This window comes from Rhinolophus hipposideros (genome assembly GCF_964194185.1).
Source record: "Rhinolophus hipposideros genome assembly, chromosome: 14".
NCBI lineage: Eukaryota > Metazoa > Chordata > Mammalia > Chiroptera > Rhinolophidae > Rhinolophus > Rhinolophus hipposideros.
This window is the reverse complement of record NC_138060.1, coordinates 2,072,035-2,090,872: the sequence shown is the minus strand read 5'-3', so window position 1 is coordinate 2,090,872 and position 18,838 is coordinate 2,072,035. Positions and strand designations below refer to the sequence as shown.

At 42.5% G+C, this 18,838-nt stretch overlaps 1 protein-coding gene across 1 annotated transcript in view; it reads right to left on the bottom strand.

Annotated features, from left to right (window-relative positions):
• Positions 1-1,411: 1,411 nt before the first annotated feature.
• Positions 1,412-18,838, bottom strand: part of RYBP (RING1 and YY1 binding protein) — a 79,638-nt gene continuing 62,211 nt past the window's right edge. Inside the window, exons 3-5 of the mRNA XM_081071677.1 lie at positions 6,039-6,215; positions 5,849-5,947; positions 1,412-5,438 (exon numbers count right to left, since the gene is read on the bottom strand). Of these exons, the coding sequence (XP_080927803.1) occupies positions 5,186-5,438; positions 5,849-5,947; positions 6,039-6,215 (529 nt within the window). The 3' untranslated portion in view covers positions 1,412-5,185. The remainder of the gene's footprint in view (positions 5,439-5,848; positions 5,948-6,038; positions 6,216-18,838) is intronic.

Genomic DNA, 18,838 nt, shown 5'->3' with positions numbered 1-18,838 from the left:
ACCTGGAGATCCACATACACCCCATCTTTCCAGACATGACCTACAATCTTTTCTAGGAAAGTCAGAGCCTTCCCTGCAGTCTTCAGTGGTCCATTTCCATTGTGCTTCCTGACAAATGCCATTAAGGGAAGCTCCTTTTGGTGATTAGCAAGTAAGTCCTTGATCTAGAGTTTTTAGTCCTGACGCAAGGATAGCTGTGAACCTTTCACTGCTATGATTTTAAGGTTTCAGAGTGGCTCTTCAGAACTGCCGGGAGGTCAGCAACAAGACAGACCACAGGCCTGACACCCCTCATCTTCGCTGCCCCAGGTGGAGGCTGGCTGCTTCCCATGTCACAGGCCTATGAACGCACAAGCATAGGCACCTGCCAGCTTAAGACAAGGTCAATTCAGGAGTTCCTTACCATGATGGTCACACCCCATCACGGTGTCCCTCACCAGGGGGTCTAGGTCTGAGCTTCTTGCTCAGGTTGCCTCTTGCCTCCCTTCTCATCCTCAAAATTGCTAAGAACCCACACCCTTCCTAGGACATCGTTGCACTTTCACTGTAGGGGCCAATCTCTTGCTGCATGCCTCGGAAGCAGCTTCCATACTCCCCTGAAGGGTGACACCAGTGCCACCCACAGCAGCGACCCTCACAGAGAACTCCTCAGGTACAAACCGGTTGGGTGGAGTTACAGCCTATCCCTTACCTGTATCCACACTGGCCCCTGGGAAACAGACACCAGGTGATCCCTGCCCTTCAACCCTCCCAGCAGCCAGACCTGGGTTGTGATTCAGTACCAGAAAATAAGGACAAAGGAAAATGGAGCTTGCCAAGTTTTCTTTTACCAAGACAAACCCATTTTCAAACTAGGGTCCTGCACTGTTTATATTCCCTTCCTTCAGTGTTAGTTCAGGGGCTGACCCGGGACGAAAAAGAGTCCCTGGGGATGGACCTGGAAGTTTCTTAAATGGTTTCCATACTCTTTGGAAGCGGCATCACTGGCCTTAGCAGCAGTTTCCTAGGGGCAATAAGCCACCTTTGCTCCTGTGGCTTCTAGGTTTGACACTGCCTTTCGTTTACTTCGTTGGCCAAACAGGTGTCTTCCAAGGGTTTCAGTCAGACTGAATTAAGCAGTTAGCCATCACCTCCGTTCCCTTCTTCAGATCACTGCCATCTCCTTCAAAGGATGCACTTAGAGACATTAATTCACTTTCTTCCAAAATTCGGTCACTCTTTCATTCACCTGTATTTCCTTCTGCAGCCAAGTACTGAGACAGGTAAACCAACTTCAGCTTCTGATAAATAATTTAAGTTCTTAGTCTCCTGTTCATACTGGGAATATTCCAAAAATTAAAAATCTAAGTACAAAAAGTAACTACTTTTCTAAGGGCTAAAATCTACACGCACAAAAATAAAGATTTCAATGTAAATTTTACTATTTTATTTGTGAAAAAACTACAAGCAGAATTCATAAATAGACATTTCTATTTAAGCAGGAAAATGATAAAGTGGCTTCTAATAACATAGTCGTGCACATGCCAGTAACAGGAATATATTAACATCTTTTATTTGCTAGACAAAGAGCAGTGTCCAATATAAATTTCCCCCAAACATTTAAGACCTGTGAATTTCTGACCAGTTCACAAAACCACCAACCGACACTTTAGCATGAAGAAAAAAAGAAACCTAAGACTGTCAGCTCTAAGGACGTTACAGAGCAGAAACTTCCAAAAGCGTTATACAAGCTGTCTTTCTGGGCAAATGAAAAATATAGCTCGTATAATACATTAACAAAAATTCACAAGGTAAGATTATGTTTTGACATACTTAACAAGCATTCTCTATTTGTCTCCAACAAACAAAGCTAAGGAAATAATGTAACCATCTTTACACAGTAAATTAAGGTTACAAGTCATACACAAGAACAGAACTGCTTGCGCATTAAAAACTGTTCAGCTCCATTGTCATACTCTAAATGTTGGCTCTTAAACCATTTCGGTTACATACAAGCAAAGGTTATTATATATTCAGCAATTAATAAATTTTCAATAATTTAAGATATGGTAGCTTAAAAAAGTGACTGAGAATGGTCTTGATAAGGCAGGTGAATATCTTAGTGGGACGAAACTCACAGAAGCTTCTGCCAATGTTTTGAAATATCCAGATTGAAACTGAAAGGTTTTTATTAAAATATTTCGTGGGTGTCAAGATGTCTTTACCTTTCTTTTTTAACTGCATGACTCAAGCAGAGCATGTCAGGTAAGCTGCATGTGCGCGCGCACAAGTGTGTGAAAGATCATGTGGTGTTAAAACAAATGGAAACTTGCAAGCTAACACTGTGCTTTATTTTTTGCTTTTTTTTTTTTTATAACCTGCTTACTGTGCCACTGAATACCAAGTATTTCTGGCCCTCTTTTAATGTATCTTTCTAATCTACACTAGTGTTTTTATATATGCTGCCTACTAGTTGTAGGACAAACCTCAAATGCAGTAAGTTACAGGAATTCCATTTCCAGAATACATGCCTGAGGGATCTTATCAATTTCAGAAATTAAGTCTAAAGTACCTACCACCTCACTACCTCCACAGAATACACAATGACACCTAAAGGACCGGCCCAGTAACATGTGATTGCCAAGAAAAGTTCCTCTGTTAGCTGCAGTTCCTATCAAAATGGCCATTTCATCCCACCTGTCCTAAAGCAACACTCCCTTCCTTCACCCCTCCCCATTAATTTATTCTTTAATTTATTACGGAGGCAAAACCAAAAAACCAAGGCATTGGCAATGAATTAATTAGCAGCCTATGAGTAGCTGGTTAATCAGCTTTTTCCACTAATCTAGGGGTCCAATCACTTTACATGAAACAAATTTTGGAAAAGTACACAGTGTTTCTGAACAAAGTGCATACCAACACTTACTTATTGGTTCAAAAAGCAGTGCAACCCACATGAGTTTGGTGGCATTTAAATTTCTTTAAAAAGTTAATTAAAAAACTTAGCAATTCCTTATATCTCTGGAAAATAAATATGGCTGACTAATTTACCCTCCCTGAGACCCTTAATAAAAGGAATATTAAAACTTTAGAAGGAATGTCTTTGCAATATCCCACTGATATTAAAATGTGGACTTAAAATTCATAGTCAAATCACTATGTATTATAGATGCTGATGCTTATAGAAAGCATCTGAATTCCTTTGGTTCATTAATAAATACTTTAAAAATGTATTTAAAAAGATAAGCATAGCTTGTACCCCAGATACAAGCATTGTTTTTAAAAAGAGGGGAACATTGTCCATGCATTTGAGTAGGACCACAGCAACAAATGGCACTGCTTTATAATCTTTACCTTTGAGAACAGAATTTAAATTATGGTACATTATTGACTACAGAATAGTTTTAATGTAAATGTGAAAGGAACCTTTCCTGTTGGCTACTCAAATCAAGCTGTTAATTTTTTTTTACTCGTTGCCTCCACAGACAGAAATTCATTCTATTTTTAAGCAGACCAGGATTTATACACCAAAATGTGGTGCTTCCTTACAAATCAGCTGGCCCTCCCATGAGCCCCTAAGGTATGATCAAACAGAGGGAAGGGGACCCCAAGTTCCCATGCTGGAAATGATTCTGAAGTCTGTGAACTCTGTGGACATGAACGGTACGAGTCAAAGAGAAGACAGACCCTAAATCCAAACAAAGCAAAGCAAAACGAGACATTTTAAAAATGAGGAGGGTGGAGTCATTATTAGTGGTCTTTTTTGTTTTGTTTTTGCAGGACAGTAAAATTATGAGTGAAAAGACACTTTGAAAAAGAGAATCTACTCAAGCTATCTTTATGTTGAGGAAGAAAAGATCACAGGCTCCCAGGAAGTATGAGCTTTCCCTGCAACTCTGGCTGCTACCACTTAAAACATTCACCACTTGAGTTCCTTCCCACAGCAGGGAATTGAGAAATGTCTCTAAACGTTGGAAAGCTCCATGTCCAGACTGAATGTGTGGTTGATAACCTTTGTTCAGTAAAACAAACAAGAGTACATTTTAAGAAAGAAAAACAATCCTCACAACTGAATTGGTAAAGGGAAAGGGAAATAAGGGACATGAGGCAAACAAATTTCAATTACAAAAACCACCACTGCAATGTCACATGCAAAGTGGAAACAGGGATTTGCTTCTTGTATGGATCAAAAATACAGTTTAGACAGTTTTAATCCTAAAACTAAGATAGACAAGTTACAGATTTACCTCAGACGTGAGTAGAGGTCTGGAAAATGGATGGAATTCAAGTTACAGATACCGTATTTTCACGAGTGCTTATGTAAGAACAGCAACGTTAACATGTAACCGTAATTTACACGAATACTTGGCATTCTGGAGCTGGTTTAGTTACTTTTGAACGACAAAAGCCCTCCCAACTAAACCACTTGTGATTTGTCAGTTATTCCATTGCAAATGCAGGCTATCTGGGGCAGTCTTCAAGTGTGAGATCACATTGTTTAAAAACATATATTTTTATATCATCCAGTACTCTTTTAGACAGATGAGAGAGTCAAGCTTTCGGGTGGGTTGGAACATGCTTCATGTACGACTGATTCTAATTTAAGGTCTTTCGTAGAAGGACTGCCCCAGATCTGTAACTGTTCAATGTTGTATTCACTTCACAGTGTATCAAGCACCAGCGTTGCCATGGATTGGTTTCAAATAACCCTTTATATATAATTTTATATTTATATATATAGTTATATCAAAACTGATAGCACATAGTATAACTGGAAGAAAGAACTAAACTTAAAAGGATATGCTGAAAGAATGGAGTTCGTGAACACAATAAATAAATGTTCCCCCCCTCCCAGCCCACCCCTCAATAAAACAAAAACAAAAAACCAGTTGTAATGTACATGGAAAATTGTGCACAGCAGATTTTTTTGTTTTTTTATAAAAAGTAGATTCAGGAGCACATCCAATTATAAATGATTGTTAGGAAAATCATATAAAACAATGGAATACATAAAAGTGTCAAGAGTAATTGTCAGGGTGTGAAATTCCTTGGTGGCCAGATGCCCAGGCCAGGCGGAAAGGATCTCGGCAGCATCGCTAAGAGGTCGATGTCCACAGAAGATTCCCCAAGGGGCCGGCAGCACGGGCAGGTGGAGGATGTGAATTTCATACCCTGATTCATAGTTCTCACAATTCCGTGTGCAAGTTCAGAAGGACTCGTCATTTGCGGCTGACATGTCGCCCTTGGGCGTGGAGGATCGGGAGGAGCCCTTGTCTGTGCTCTCGGAGCCCGAGCTGCTCTGGTTCTGCTGTTCTGACCCTGCACTGGAGGTCACTGTGGATGATGACGTGGACGAGGAGCGAGTCTTTTCTTTAAAGTCTGTGATAATGACGGTGACGTTGCCCACAGTTACTGCCAACTGCTGTGCGGTGCTCCTGTCCACGTTTTTCAGCCGGGGCCTGAAAGCAACACCACGTGGGAACAGCCAATTAAATAAGCTTTGGATTAAAACCGACTTCTGGCAGATACCATCAACACACACCTCAGCTTTCATGACAGGATGGCAATGAACCCTAGCTGCCACCACACAGCCCCCAAAGCGTACCACTACATCTGCTGACCGACTTTAGCAGCAACAGAAACCACCGGCAGTTAGTCAAGCTTTGGGCCACGGCAAAACGACTGTCCATTAATCTGTCTCCTGTTCTGGCCACAGAGCGGGAACTGCTCACATATATTTAAAAAGGTTCCAGTCCCACAGCCCACTCCCTCTCAGCCTGCAAAGCCACACGCACAAAACCACTCTGGCTCTCAATTATGACCACGTAAATCAGAGCAGCATTTAGAATTTCATTCTAGTTTCAAATACCTTGAGGTGTGATTTGTTTCACTGGTCTTTGTCGTAGCATTTGCAGACTGTATACTGTTTGCTTCGCTCGGAGGGTCTTTCAGAATATCGGACTTTGGTCTAGAAAAGGGGGATACCAAGAGAGGCATTTAAAAGACATCTTTGATTCATCCGCAAATAATATACTGTGCTGAGTAACCCCGGAACTTACTTTGTTTTCTTACTGGTATTTTTCTTGGTAACACCAGGACTAATTTCCTTATCTTTCTCAGGTTTCTCTTTGTCTTGCTTTTCAACTTTCTCCTTCTTCTCCTTTTTCGGGGGAGGGGGAGTGGCATACTGCTGTGCCACTTGTTGTGCCACCAGCTGAGAATTGATCCGAGGTTTTCTAAAACATTCAAGGAAAGACACATCATTATTTACCTTGTAAATAGTTCTTTAATTTTGTGTATTCTGGTCTCATAATTTCTGAGGTATTTTATTACTGGTAACTGGCATCTCAAAACTCAATTACATAGTGTTGTTTCTACATCACTATTTCTGTGTAGCATGGATAAATCCATAAAAACTTTCCTCTTTCAAATTTACTTCCGTACCTTTAATGACATATGCTCACACAAACAGTAAAAATGCCTTTCAGCCAATAAAAAAGGACACTTTTTAAGAGAACACTAGTTCTTTGGAGCTGTCAAGATTATACTGACAGCTTTCAAATGCTCCTGCTGCAGAGGTTAATCTCATTTTATTAAATGGACACTGGTAATCCCTTGAAAGGAGAATAAAATTAGAAGTGTGACATTCCCTCTTCAATCTATGCCGACGTGGTCTGCTCTCCCCGCAGCTCTGATGGGCAGACTACACATACAGAGCAGTGAAAGGTAACTGCTTCACACTAGCTCCCAAGGGGGTGAAGACTGAAAGTCACTATAAATCCTTAGACAAGTGATACATTCATTGTGCTATCGCCCATTATGTCCCCGCCAATCTCCAACTGACACTAGCTGTTAACACTATTGTTTACAAATTCTAACTGGTGCCAAACACTTTTCACAATGCATGACCATTCAAACCCAAATGGAAGGAAGAAAGGAAAGCCTGGGCATTGTTTCCATACAATATCAATTTTCAAAGACATTCCCATCTAGATCGACATTTACAACATAATAAACTCTCCAAATCCCAGGCAGGGAAACAAATATCCAAATGGATGTACTCAAGAGGTGAGACAACTGGCTGCCACAACAACGTAAGAGTCTCCTTTCCATCCTACAGCTTCCTCTCTGTTCCCCAGGATGGAGGAGCCGGCCAGATAAAAGTAACTGGGCAGACAAGGTTTGGTCCATCCATGGGAGAGCCACTAGTTGAGGACTGGGGAAAAAAACAAAAACCAGAAACAAACCTAGGAAAAACAAAGCTTCTTTCTTAAATAACTGCCAGTTTTTGCAAGAAAACCAACAAACACACACACACAAAGAGAGTTGCTGGATAGCTGATATGCTGAGCCCTAAGCTAAGCACGGGTACTGGGCTACTGAGCACCTCCCTCCCGGGAGCAGGTGTGATGTGGCTGAGAAGGAATGCAAGCGAGGAGGAGGCAGGGGCTGACTTCAGGACTTGATCGGAGGGCACTGGGTTTGTTCTGAATGTTCCAGTACTGGCACGGTGGTAGAGTGGCATTGCCAGAAAACACACCAACAAAGACACACTCTCAGAGCAAGTTTCCTCTCACTGCCAGCAGCACCCCAGGCCCTGGTCCCGTGGAGGCCACCACAGAAGCCAGTCAGGTACGCCTCAGCCTGGACCACAAAGGTCTCACTCATCACTGAGCAAGGGATTCACACACAGATGGGAAGGAGCCCTAGAAAAGGAGAGGAATGTGCTAGCTCTAAGGCCAGAGCCCTGATCCCCCCAGAACCCATGTGAAAGGTAGCTTTCTCTTTTCACAGGTTCTGTGTTAATACCCACCAAGATAATCACCACTGAGAAACATTTCACAGGCCCTTGCTAGGTATACAAAGAAACCAACTGTCTGCAGGGATTACCAAGCAGTTTACATCAGAGTTAAAACAAACTGCCATACACTAACCAAGACTCAGGTGTCAAAATGAAATAATTCAGCCAGAGGTAATACAATAAATAAACCATTAAAACTTTATGAAAAACTATACCTTGAGGGAGAATCTCCACTAAGCCAGCATATGACTTTATTCCAGGAAGTCCAAAGCCAGAACAAGAGGACACTGGACACCAGTGCAAGAAGAGTGTCTTCAATAGAGAGAGTCAAAGGAACGCCAGGTGCTGCCCAGAACCGGCAGCGTCCTCACCAGGCTCACCCACCCCGAGGTGAAAGGCGCCCATCTCACTCCAGGACACCCCACGACGTTCGGTGACAGTACTGACCACCTCGCACTGAAATTGCCAATCAATTATACACCCCTTGATGGCAAACCACACCTGCATCATTTTTGTCACCATGACATTCAGCACAGTACCAGGTATCAAAAAAATTATCTACTGGATGAATAAAGAATGAACGGACATTGCAGAGAAAGACAAAGCAGGATGAGGATTGAGAAAAGGGGTCCAAGCTTTGGTGATCAGGTCACTGCAGACTTTAGAAGAACAGGCCACATGGGATCAGGACGGCAAACATCAGCCACTAAAGGCGGTCAGAGGGATCCTATGGAGGCAGGAAACAGAAACCCCTCTGAGAACTGTGGTGCTGAGGTAAAGAATGGCCCTGGCCGCTACTGGAAGCTGTCAGAAGGGGAAGGGAGACTGAACGTGTTGTACCTTAAGGGAGAGAGACCTGGAGGCTGGCAAAGGACAGAAAGAGGACATGGAAGGAATGGGGCACTTTCTTCTGAGACAGGAGAGGGACGTTAGGTAAAGGGGGCTGTGGGCAGCGTGTGGCGGTGAGAAGCCAAGAGAAAGCCACGGACGGACATTAGAGGTGGCGCCTAGGGTGGGGAGCAGCAGGCACTGACAGCAGAAGAGGGAGTTGGCAATGAACAGAGAGAAGCTACTGGCATCTCACCAGCTGTCCTGAAGGCACGAGTGTGTGGTGCCTTACAGACGTCCTTACCTACACAGCCAGCATGCTCGTCCAGAATGCATATTCCCTAACAAGGCCAGTATGCCGAGATACCATGGACACCAGGTGAGGTGACCACCTTCGTGTTTGTGCCACTGGCAACCATTCTCTAACATTTCAGCTAATACACTCTCAGGATTCTCCTTTAGCACAAGCATCACAATCCATTATCCACAGCACAAAAGGTAAAATCAGTTATAACTCCTAACATACAACATGTGTACGTATGCTCAGATGCTCCCAAGAAAACGAATTTCTGACTAGAATGCTTAAAGAAGTGTCCTTCTCCTCTAATGGCCAACTAAAGCAAAATTTCATGAATGAAAAGAACCGAAGGCTGTGTGGAATCTGTTACCAAGAAATGAGGTGTGTACTAAGACCACCTGTGTGGTTCCAAAAGTCTTGTTGTTCTAAATGTCATATACAGAGGGTGCCAAAAAATGTATACACATTTTAAGAAAGGAAAAAAACTATTAAAATTGTAATGATATATACCGGTAACAAAAGCTGAATACAAGTCACGTTTGACTTCTACAATTACAAGAGGTGCTCACAGTGGTTACCATCAGCGTAATTTTAAGTTTTTTCCTTTCTTAAAATATGTATACAGGGGCCGGCCTGGAGGCTCAGGCGGTTGGAGCTCCGTGCTCCTAACTCCAAACACTTCCGACATGGGCCACTGGGCTCTCAACCACAAGGTTGCCAGTTCGACTCCCGCAAAGGATGGTGGGCTGCGCCCCCTGTAACTAGCAACGACAACTGGACCTGGAGCTGAGCTGCGCCCTCCACAACTAAGACTGAAAGGACAACAACTTGACTTGGAAAAAAGGCCTGGAAGTACACACTGTTCCCCATAAAGTCCTGTCCCCCTTCCCCAATAAAATCTTTAAAAATAAAATGTGTATACATTTTTTGGGCACCCTCTGTATGTCCTAAGTAACAACCTAACTCTTCAGTCATTGTTCAGTCCTTCTCCGCAATAAAACCCTCAACAGATGAGCATTTTTTTTCCTGTAATTATTACAGCTGCTTTTTTAAGTGAGTTCCCCCAGGGTCAGGGAACTTGGCGAGGTAGGGAAATGTACCTAATTAATTTTTAAAAGGCACACAGTGTTTCTGAACAGTGCCTACCAGCTCTTATGGTTCACAATGCACCGCAAACCTTTTGGAAAGGGAAGGTGAAGGTAAAGAAAACTACACGGTCCACAGTTGTGAGATCTTCCACAAAACCTTCAGTGCTTGCACGAGGAAGCACGGGAACGTCCCACCCCCAGCAGGAGTGTAGAGCTCCACACACTGCACTCCTGGCCGTGCCAGCCTCTCCGGATCAGACATCACAACATGCGCCCGAAGTAGGAGAGGCAGAGCCATCGCACAGCCGACATGTGGCAGGTACAACATGAAGCTAGATTTCGCACAACCTCCTCTAGGAGGACCGTTGTCTCCATTGTACAGATTAAGAAAACCAAGAAGCAGAACGATTAAGAAACTTACCTAAAGATTACAACACTTCAGTGGCTGAGCTGGGATTTTTAACCCACACCCATTGGGACTCTCCACGCACTCTTCTTGTGAGGGTAACCACAAACAAGTGCCTCCGCCAGGGAAGAGGCCCGGTGTGGCTGTGGGTGCGCGTGGGGAGGTGGGGCCGGTGCTGTGACTCCGGCACAAGGTAGGTACTAGGGATGACAAACCCAGGTCACCCCAGAGTAGAGTTAAGCTAGATAACTCCTCCGAGTCCCAATACCCTCCTTAGTTTAGCCTCCACATCCTCACTCTGGCAATGACTACCGGCTTGTCCTTAAGGGAAGAGAGAAGGGCAGGGGCATCGGCAGGACGGGTCCACTGCCTTTGGAGCACTGCCTGTCCTGGACGGACCCTCACTCCAGTGGTAACGGGGCTCCCCAGTGAGAAAGGTTCCCCCCAGGTTTACATGGCCCAATGACGCCTTCTAAGCCTCATACAACACACTGTAAGGGGCACGACTCGTAGCAAGTCAGTTCTTCAACACAGCGCTGAGTCTGGGTTCTCCAAAAGCACCTGTTTCCCAACTGACAGATCTTACGCGAGCATTTCACAGCCTTCACACGACAGTGGAAACATTAGATGACAGGCACATGGCTTACAGCTTTTGGTGTCTAAGCCTCCAATGAGGCCACCGGTTTGAGACCGCCCGTAAGACCACTTCTTACTGAACCAACAACAAAAAACAAACAGAAAAGCCCTATTTGACCGACCAGAAGGGCCTGGTTTCCTTCATGAGTAAGTTTGGCACCAAACAAGTTTTTAGTATCTTCTTCTTCAAGACTGTATATTTTTATGAAAAAAAAATGTTGCCTTAAAATGATTTTATAGATCTTTTGTTATTTCAATAGTTTACAAATGAAAATCTGCTGTGAAATTTCAATAATAGATGTCATTAGGAAAACATGCCTATTCATTTGCATTTTCACATAAGAGTCCATTCCATAAAAAGTGAAGCAAATCTTTACCTAGGGACATCTTCAAGTTTGAAAAGGAAAATATCAGAATTCAAGCATACGTGAAGGAACACAAGTGAGAACACAAAGTTAGATATCCTTCAGGATTGTTCTGATATGTGTACTTGTGTGCCCTTTTTGGGGAACAAAGGCAAACCTTATTTTTTAAAGAGGCATTTCTCTCATACCCTTTCCCCTTTTCAAAGCTTGTGTGCTCGGGGCAACCTGAGATCTCACCACTCACTTGTCGTGTGCTTCTTTCTTTATGTCTTAGCCACCACGCCAAGCAACCATGCAAAACCATGGTCTTGTGGGTTAGACAACAAAGAGCAGGCGGCATCTCAAACAAATCCTATCTTTTTCTTAATTATGTCCAACTCTTCCTAAACTATCGCAGGTGCGTTTTGCCCACTTACAGAATTCCATCTGGTGTTCTACTTTTTCAATTAAATTACCCCAAAGGCTCTGAAATCAGATGATCAACTCATACATTTTTTGAAAAAGGTACTTTACAACTTACAAAATGTCTTCAAGTCAGCTTTCATGGCCCTTGAGTTTCTTGGACACTGCCTTCACCTCTTCCTTCCCCAGCCTTCCTCGCTTTGGCGATAGGTTAGTAGAAGTATCAGCCAGTTTGAGGATTTAACAACTCCCAGACTGCCTTTCCACCTAGCTCACTGGCAGGAGCCCGAGTTTTTGATAGAGCACATCATGGTACTCTGATCAAGAGGAGCCTCTCCCATGACCCTCCTTCTTCCTGTTCCTACACTCAAAGGTCATCCTACACGTGCGCAACGGCCGGCTAGGATACATTTACCCACCCAACAATGGCGGAACTTCTTTACTGCTGACAACTTAGCAAAGTACTCTGTGCATGGCTGTTATTCAGGAACACCTGCCACCTACATTTTAAAAATGAAATGGGAGTAATAGTAAATCCAACCTCAGGGAACTAGGTAGGCCACATGTGTAAAAATAAACTATGTTTTTTCTTTGCAAAAGTACTGTGTTAAAAGCCACAATGGGGCTAGTAAATCTGATCTTTGTCTGGCCTAGTCTGCATACAGAAATGTATTCCAAGCTGTAAATAATCAAATTGCAAATACATTTGTGGAATACAATCCATTTTTAAACTGGGCCATGCAATGAAAAAATGGACTGTAAGTGTTAAGTATCAGTCTGTCTATACCAACACCACCACCCACTAAACACTAATGGCCCCTGGTTTTGATGACTAATACAGAAAAGAGGCCCTACACAAGAACAACTTGTTTTCTGTTCATTTTACCCACCGCTCCCAACCCATTCTATTTTTTTTTTTTTAAATACCAAAGATAACTCAGAGGAGAAATGCTGTGAATAGAACTCAGATGTTAGGATTCTAGCTCCAACATCTATGACCACAAGACCTTAAAAGGTGACATGAGACTGGTTTTTAATCTAGAAATACATAGAGCAGATTTAAATAGGCTACCTACCTTTAGGGCTTCTTCCCCTCCACCTGTACTTTTTTTTATTGACCACTGTGCCTCACTTTACCCTCAACGACTTGAAAGGAAAAGTTAAGACAGCCACTAAAAAAGAGAGAGGTCTAACTACTAGACCAGAGAATCAGAATCTAGTATTCTTTTAGCTACACTAGGCTAGGCTGAAAGTTTTTAATGAAGTTTTAATACCTTAAACATTTCTATGCCTTTTCATACCGTTGCAGTGTTACAGTTCAGTATTACTAAAAGTCACCGATGTGACCATCTAGCCCAGTGAAGAATAACAGATGGGGAAATGCATGGTAGATAATTTGGTTTAGAAGTAAATTCCCAGGGAGTTTCTAGGTAAGCGCTTTCTTTTCCGTTCAAGGACTGATGATCTTAAGACCACACTGGACAAATACTCATCTGTTCGGCTACAGGAAGACAAAACCATACAACAGCTCCAACCTAACTCTTCCCTAATGCAGGAAACATAAGACCTTGTACTGCGTAGCTGTTAGTCCCAGTGACCAGGTGCTCTCCAGCTTGCTGGCTCAGGCCAACATGACTCACACCCAGCTGGCTTTGCTCTGGAAACAGTAGTACTCATGGCCTTTCCCCAGACCTGCTCTTGCCAGTGTCAGGCCATGCTACACCTAGTGACCTAAGTGACCTTGAGACCTTCACTGAAGCCAGCCATCATTGTAATATGGACAATTTAAGGTGTCAACTGTCACTTAACTTTTCTAGGATCACACATTGCATGGTATTATTAATTTGCCTAGGCTCTTCAAAGAGTATCTCTTCTTGCTATTCCTTTGTCTCATAAATAGTTCTTTCTCCCTTTCGTGTAAAACACGTCTTCATGAAATTTCTCATGTCCTTTGGCTCACCTTCTAGAACGACCTGGGTGACCCGAAGGGGTCTTAGTTTGATTCTAGGTTCTTTCCCACCAGTACACACCCTTGACTCAGGAGGACCACTCTGCTCTGTACCAGGAAACTTAAAATTTCCCCTCAAATATGACTTCAATCATCACATTCAAAAAAAAAAAAAAAACCCAAAAGAAACCAGACCAAGCCATCCCCTTTCTCCCACATTTTCTTGCCATCTGTCACTTTCACAAATGATAGGGTGGGGGTATGGACTTCCTTTGGACTTTTATCTTGGCTACTGAGCTCAGGCCAATTACTCAAAATGGGAATGGTGCCAAACCTAATCTAACAAGGAGAGGCTCAAGACTGAATGAGGTAAGTTCACTTAGGTCTTGTCACAGTGTATGGACACATTCTACACGATAATTCCCTTTAAGACAATACTGACATCTCAGAGCACTCCTTTTCCAGCTATAGATGTGTCTACTACCCTTCCTCAGCTTTGGGGGAAACAAATGGGAAGGTTTACAAGTCCGAGAGGCTGTAAGTCTTCCCCACATAGCGGTTCTAGAGACACACACCCTTCACATAGGGCAGTGTCCTACAGGGACTTGGGCTGTGCAGCACCAATAGCTGCACCCTGCGTCCTCTGCGACAGAGCTGCTGGTCTTCCTGCATATTCCAGAGAGAATTTTGATTTTTCAGATATTCCTTTTAAAGAGGATGCCTTCAGGAGGCCACCAGACTTCAACTGCACAACATACACAGTACTCCACTTTCTCGGTTAGCAACTACGGGCTCCAAAATAATTAACATAAGCCTTCTTAATAAACAGCAGAATCTGGATTGTTCCAATGTAGATTCAAACTTGTCATTCTGAACATTCAAATGTCTCCCATGCCCTGAAGACACACTTACTGACATACAATTGAGCACCACCAAGTGTAGGATAATTTCTGGTACGGGAAGTATCTGTAGATATAAACCACACGAAGAAAAGCTCTTAAAGATCATAAGGTATCCTCTGACCAAAACGCTGGAGAACTATTACCCCAGAACCATGCGAAGTATTTTTCTGTGCAAGTCTGCTTCATCACAAAGAAAAAAAGAAAACTTTCTTTAGAAAGCTTTTTAAGTCAACCTTAAATTCTTAGTAAAACTTCGAAAAAGAAACATGAAAGGCAGCATATCATATCACCTTCAATTGCAGGTTAAGGAAACATTCTGAAAATAAAGCAAAAATTTATACTTACTAAACACCAGAACAACTTCCAAGAAGTGGGTTTAAAGTATTTCAACCATAGACTATAGATACCTGGCTTCCTTCCATTTCCTCTCCCTTGTGGTGCCTAAAATAACTGAATTTTAGTGTGGTCATTGAAATATTTTAAGTTAGTGTCCCATAAGAAACCTACCTTTTAGATCTCCCACAGCATTTCTCCAAAAACTAGCCCACCAACAAAAAACATACTACTCAGACCAAACCCTCAGGAAGCAAAAGACCCTTACTGAGGATCGGTTCTGAGTAGTATTTCAGGGTCATGGGCAAACTAGTGGCACTGTGTCACAGCAGCTACTAGTACTGCGGCGACAGTTTGGTGGACACACACCTTCCTTTCTTCACCTGCCTCACTGAAGAGGAGGAAAGCCCAGTAGGCGTCCAATCCCTACTCCCTGAGTCACCATACCCTGCCTCTCCAACACAGCGTGCATTGGTTTGTTCGTTAGGGTGAAGCAGCAGACACGTAACCTGCTGGTGCCATTTCCTCTCCCTGTCTCACCTCTGGCATTCTGCCTTATGCTTCCAAATTCATTCAACAGACTTCTTTTCCTGGTGCCTACATTACATGCTGAGGCAGGGTGCTGCCTAGACTAGATTCTGTAGGGATATGCTCATTTTCCAAGGAGCTGTGAAGACAGGACATAATAGACTTCAGTGGCCCAGATTTCTGGGGAAGGTCTTTTGTTTTAAGGGGTACTCCCTGCCACACAAGCTGGATCCTAGTACTTAACAGGCGAGACACCTAAACTCTCCCCTCTACTTTCTGTATTTACTTTGTAGCCTAACTTGGTGACTTGGAACGAGTTACATGCTCTCCCCAAACCTCAGTTTCCTCACTGGTAAGACAGCAGAGTAAGTGATCCCTAAGGCTCTTTAAGTCAGACACTTGTATTCAGGATTTAGTAAAGACAACTAACTAGATTCTTTGTTCTTAACACAAGACAAGTTTGAGGCTTATGCTGTTAGTAACTCATTCAGCCTCCTTTTAAGGAATACACATCACAAGGCACATTCTATGAACTATACTGCTGGTTTACCGACTTTGATATGACTTCTCCCTCTCCCCCAAAAGACACACAAAATTACCTTATGAATCACGTCAGTGATTTATGAGGAATCACAGAACTACAAATCTCTAAGCAAACCGTATTTTAAGATGCAAATAAACTTGATGATGAACCAGGTTTTAATCTAAGCAACACTACACTAAAGCAATCCAGTATGTTTTGCAAATTACTTTATAGCTGTCAAAGATCCCATTTAAAATGCATTTAACCATTTTGAAATTACAGCTCATGTCACCAAACTGGGCACTTGCAAAGCACATAAAAGAATTGGTAATTCTTCAAACAGAAAAAAGCTGTTAGACAATTCAAAGAAAACCAAGGTCTAACAAATCAGTTGCCAGCTTCAGGTCTTGGTTTCCCTACCTGTAAAATTAAAGGGTTCAACTCAATTAAGGTAATCTTTAAGGATTTCCTCAAATCTATTCCTTAAAAATGTGCGTACTAGAAAGTAGCAGTTCTAACAACCCAGCTCATGGTCAAATTACATTATAATGGTCTCCTACATCACCGGTAATCAAAACTTTCTTAAAGCCCCTCATTACTTTGGAAGGATGTATAATACAGGGTTTCTTAACCACAGCGCTGCTGAAATTTCGGACCTCACAATCTTTGCTGTGGGGGTTGTACTTTTATGCAGTGCAGATGTTTAGCAGCATTGCTGGCCTCTACTCAACTAGATGCCAGTAGCACAACTATCTCCAAGTTTTGACAGGCAAAAATCTCTCCAAACATTGGCAAATGTTCCCTGAGTGGGGGGAAAAAAAATCACTCACAGGTGAGAACCACTGGTCTATACAAGAATATAAGGGCACAGAAATATTTACAAATATGGGAAGGCAGCCCAGAAAAAAATAGCATTTCCTGTCAAAATTTTATCAGAAGGTATCTGCCAAAAACACCTGGAATGTGTTCATCATTCTAACTGGTAAGGGATATAAAATGGTAGCATTTCGGAAGAAAAATCCTAAGAACTCAATATACTAATATTGTGTTTTTCCTTTTAAATAAAGTGATATGATCATGCTTCTCAAATACTTTGCAATAGTTTTATTAAATAAACGTCTGTACTGCATAGCAGTACATAAATCCACCCACCATAAGATACATCATTTACATGATTAAACACGATGTCTTTGGTAATTGTATAGCTAGCTAAGCACCATACATTTGGTCAGGAACACATCAGTTACCTAGCTAGAAGTGACATGATTTTAACGTGTGCACCTGTTCTGGGGGGACAGCCGAGGTAAAGTGTAAGGCAAGCTCTGGGTGTAACACCACGAGAGCAGTCCAGTCCGTCACCCAACAGATGCTTGAGGGAAGACTGTTTGATGATCTCCACACAATTACAACACTGACAGTTCACATCACCTACACTTCAGGCATTTCAGGTTAATCGTGGTCTTTATTTCCAGGAAGGGAAGGAACATTTTAGGGTCTTATTACTTTAAATGGTTTAAAATTAGATGTGAACAAAGGTGAAGACTCTGAAACCACTAGTAACTATAGGCCAGTGACACGAAGTTTAACAATTCTTTCAACTCAATAAATGATTTTGTTTTGCTGGGACAATGGGGGACAGTGCGACACAAAGTGAAGATGGGAATTCATATATCATTTTGCACAGTACAAGTGTTTGAATTAAATATCAATTATATTTATTACACATGGATGAGACCTGTCTCAGAAGAAACCACCAGAAAATAACTAGCATTATTTGGATAAGAAGAAAACCTTGAGTAAATGACAGAAAGTTGCCATGACTGTCAATAGCCACATATTACACCCCCACAGGTCCAAGTGTGCACCGTATCTCAGTGCACAGAATCAAAGTCCACTTTAGCTAAAGAAAACATCTGTTGGCAAATCTTGATAACCACTTCTTTCTACACTGTATTCTTATGATTCTGAAGGACCAAAGGAACTGTTGTTTAGGACATTAACAAACATTTCTTTATAAGAAGTTAATTCTGGGCAGCCGTACCTATGAGTACTTTCTTACCTAAGCAAAATCCTAAAAAGAACTTTCCTAGCAAATAAGTGTGGTGAAATGTCAAATGAGCGTATTATAACGGGTGCTCTGTAAGGCTTTCAGTATCACATGCAGATCACTGTCGCGTTCACAACACTTTCCTGAGAACACTGTATTCTCTCGTCTTCCTCCTCCTCCACACGCACGAGGACCTGGGAACCTGGCTCTCCAATCTGCCTTTTCCATTCTAGTTCAGGACCTCAATGCCTTCCTCCAAAGTCCTACCTGGCATTTTTCGTCTTCCCTCTAGTTATTTTACATGACGCTACTGAGACCAAGGTACAAAACCAAAGTGTAACTGCCTCTTTCTCTGCTTAAAACCTCTGCCACAACCGGTGGCTTACAGAAGTGAATCTTAACTCCCCACCTGGATACGCAGGGCTCCTCAGTTTATTTAGTTCCAGCATTCCTCACCAGGCCGCCTTTACTCCTCTCAGCACCCAGCTTGTTTCTGAGTCTAGCACAAGCCACACAAGACTTCATCTTTTCCCAAGATAACTTTTTTCACTTGGTGCATTTGATCCTCTGCTGATCCCTTAGCTTCTGAAATGTCCTTCCCCATAAGCCAACTGAAAAATCCATACCTACTTAAAAACCCAACTCAACTGCCACTGCTTTTCCAATTTCTCCTGACAAATTAACAGTTGGTGGCCCAATGTTCAGGGTCCACACACCCGGACATACCTCTACCTCCGCCCTGGTGCTATCACCCT